At 34.4% G+C, this 3979-nt stretch overlaps 1 protein-coding gene across 1 annotated transcript; it reads left to right on the top strand.

The window, feature by feature from the left end:
- Window positions 1–317: 317 nt before the first annotated feature.
- Window positions 318–1259, top strand: LOC130024898 (olfactory receptor 12-like). The gene has a single exon (XM_056115718.1). The coding sequence runs from the start codon at window positions 318–320 to the stop codon at window positions 1257–1259; it is 942 nt and encodes a 313-aa protein (XP_055971693.1).
- Window positions 1260–3979: the final 2720 nt, after the last annotated feature.

Below are 3979 nucleotides of genomic sequence, written 5' to 3'. Positions count from 1 at the left end.
GGTAGTTATTTAAGAGTACATTAGACTGAAACAGGAAAAATTTGTATTTATTCATCTTTTTGTAAAGCTGTGATAAAATAACATAAAATAACAGAAATCATCACTGTTCCAGCTGTGCTTTGGTCATCTACACATGTAATCATATCATGAAATTCTGTAAATTCTATATACAATGTATTTGTATTTTTGAAGAGGCCTACCAAGATAAAGTCTTTTCTTATTAGCATTTTTTGTCTCCCTGGGAAATTCAAGAGTCAGAAGTAGTTTACTCTTTCCACAGTCATTATAATCATTTTTCTCTCAGATAGGTATCAACTATGAAGAAAAATCTGAATTATTCAGAGGTGACTGAGTTTATTCTGCTAGGATTCAGAACATCTCCAGAAGTACAGATTCTCTTATTTCTACTTTTCTTGCTTATCTATATGGTTATTGTGGTAGGAAATATCAGCATGATAGTTGTCATTAAAATAGACTCCAAACTTCATACACCTATGTACTTTTTTCTTAGAAATTTGTCTTATTTAGATATCTGCTACTCCACCGTCATTGCCCCCAAAACTCTGGCCACTTTCTTGTCCAAAGACAAGAAAATTTCTTACAAAGGCTGTGCAACACAATTCTTTTTCTTTGCTCTCTTTGTTGGAACAGAAGGCTTTCTCCTAGCTGTGATGGCATATGATCGTTTTTTAGCCATCTGCTCACCTTTCCTCTATACCACACGTATGTCAACCCAGGCATGCATTCGTTTGGTGATTAGTTCCTATGTCTGTGGATGCATCAACTCCATGATACAGACAGGTTTCACTTTTAGTTTGCGTTTCTGCGGAGAAAACAGACTGGACCATTTTTTTTGTGATGTGCCAGCCCTCATCAAGATCTCCTGCGTTGACACGTTTGTGAATGAGATTGTACTGTTTATTCTCTCGGCTCTCATCATTGTCAGCACGACGACTATTATTCTGGTTTCCTATGGTTACATACTTTCCACTGTTCTAAAGATCCCCTCAACCCATGGCAGGAGTAAGACTTTCTCCACTTGCACCTCTCATATCACTGTGGTGAGTATATTTTATGGAACTGTATTCTTCATGTACGCCCAACCCGGGGCCATTTCCTCCCCAGAGAAAAGTAAAGTGATAGCTGTATTCTATACTCTTGTCATTCCTATGTTAAATCCCATGATTTATAGTTTAAGGAATAGGGAGGTGAAAAACGCTGTGAAAAAGATACTGTTGAAAAAAGTATCTTTTAATTAACTTCTATTCATCTATAAAAGTATATATGGACTAAATGTAATATTTTCAGTAATTTTCTATAAAATAGTTTTAAAGAAAAGTTCTAGAAGCCTTGAATGTTCAATATTCCTAGATTCTTTTAAATTCAATTTAAAATAAATACAGACTTTTATATTCCTACATAAAAATTTTTGGTGTGATATCTTCTTATTACTAGATTTGCTTTTAGTGTTTTATTTTGCCTATGGATATTCAAGTTTGAAATTCATTTATGTAATACTACTAAATACATACATTAAGTTTATTAATATGCTATCAACAGGTACATGCAGGTATATTTAAATATTTACATATCTGTTTAGATATCTGGAAAAAAGGAGAAAGAGATTACTGAATATTTTTTCTCTAAATTATAATAAAGTTTGCCATTGTTCATCTTTGTAAGTGAATTTGCCTGAATACTTATATAAAGGAGTGATACAAAATATTTTAGTGATATCCCTACATCATCTGAACATTATTATGATATGGTTATTATATAAAACTTGTTCTGAAGTCTTAATTATAAATGAATAATAATAATTTTACTGTTATTCACATTTATTGGCCTAAGTACTTTTTCTTCTATTTTTACATCTTTATAAATATTTTACAAGCTGAAAAAAATCCTTGATTTCCTTTGAATTTGAAAAAGTATTGTCATGTAGTGACATTAATAGTGTCATAGCTTTTTAAAACTACCTATGGTATCTATAAATTCTATTTTCAATCCTTAGAATATTTTGTATACATTTCCTTTTAAATTTACCATATAAGTGATTTCATACCATTATAAATTTGCATTCCATATAATTAATTTTGAAGTAATTTGTGCTATGTTATTTAGGTAAATTTGTTGTCTTAATTTTGTTTTGTTTAGATATTCAAAATTGTAATCCATGTATATTAAATGTTCAATTGCAGTACTATGCATCAGAAACTTGGATGTTTTAAAGAAAATTTGTTTTGGTTGTGGGCCACACTTGAAAGTGTTGATGTGCTACTCCTGGCTCTGTGCTGTGGAATTGCTCCTAGTGATGTTCAAGGGACCTTTTGAGCTATCTATACACTAAAAATTATGATGCTCATAGAAGAAATGAAAAGCAGCATGGAAAGATACAATGTGTTATTTGGGTAGAATAATTAACATCACTAAAATGTCTAAACTACGTGAAAATATATAGATTCAGTGAAGAATCTCAATTTTGTTTTTCACAAAGGTAATAGTAATATAAACTTTTATAAAACAACAAGACTCTAGTCAAATCGGTCCTGCTGAAGAGCAAAACAGGATGCATCACACTTCATGACTTCAAATTACACTGCAAAACTATAATAATTAAAGCAGTAATGTATGGGCATAAAAACAGACAAATCAGTTAAAGACAATCTTGAATTTCAAGAGTATAAAGAGAAGCTATGTATAAATGACCAGCTAATACTTAGAAAGGATGAAAGGATCCAAGAATATCAAATATGTAGGAATCTGTCCCAATAATTGGTGTTGGAAAATCCAGATGTACACGAACAAAAGAATTAATTTGGTTTTGGGGATATAGACTATAGTGGTAGGGCACATTCTAGCACATTAAAAGCCCTAATATAGATTCTTCACATTGAATGCACCACCAAGTCCTAAATACTGCAGTAATGGCTGAGGATCACCCATGATAGAACCTCACTTTTCAAATTCTTCAGAGTATGACCCTAGTAATACAAATTAAACAGCCAACAAATAAATATAAAAAACGTGCTCAGCATTATTAATCATCAGGGAAATAGAAATCAAGCCACAATAAGATAAATCCCTACATCTTTTAGAATGCTTAATGTTAGTAGCACTGTAGCAATAGCACTGTCCTCCCGTTGTTCATCAATTTGCTTGAGCGGGCCCCAGTAACATCTCACAACAAATTGTGAGACTTGTTGTTACTCTTTTTGGCATATCAAATACGCGTCGGGTAGCTTGCCAGGCTCTCCCGTGCGGTGGAATACTCTCGATAGCTTACCGGGCTCTCTGAGAAGGGAGGAGGAATTGAACCCGGGTCAGCCGCATGCAAGGAAAACACCTTACCCACTGTGCTATCACTCCAGCCCATTAATATCAGTAAATAAAAGATAACCACTGTGGGCAAGAATGTGGAGAACATAAAAACCTTCTGCACTATTGGTGCCAGTGTAAACTGGTTCAGTCTACATGGTAACTACCAGAGTTTTCTTAACTAATTAAAAAATAGACATAGATCACCTCCGCAGCATGAACTTCACAAGGCTGATGGCAAGCTGCACCTGAGTCCACTTGTTCTGGGCAGCATGGATGGTGATCCCTATTACCTGACTTTCTGGAGAGCCATAGACATAGGCTGGACTGAGGAATTTCTCTTTACAGGAAAGGAAAGTCAGTCCTAGATCTTACCCAGGTTTTTCAGGTTCATGGCCTTTCTTTCTCAGAAAAGAATTTCAGGCAGAGATGATGTAAAACAAGTTTATTGGGAAATAAAGGGAAGTCTGAAGAGAGGCTAAGGTAAGAGACATGCCTAAGAAAGACCACAGGCTTCTGCAGAGTAGAGGCAGTACACATTCCAGTATTAAAGTATGAAAGTACACATCTCAAGAGAGGAGATGTGGATGACATGTGCTTGAGCACCTTGTAGCCAGCAGCAACACATGCACTTGGGTAATACATGCATGCACTTCTTTAC

Source organism: Sorex fumeus, unplaced genomic scaffold, assembly GCF_029834395.1.
Source record: "Sorex fumeus unplaced genomic scaffold, SorFum_2.1 ptg000029l, whole genome shotgun sequence".
NCBI lineage: Eukaryota > Metazoa > Chordata > Mammalia > Eulipotyphla > Soricidae > Sorex > Sorex fumeus.
The sequence above is the reverse complement of the archived record's forward strand: the minus strand, read 5'-3'. Positions and strand labels throughout refer to the sequence as shown.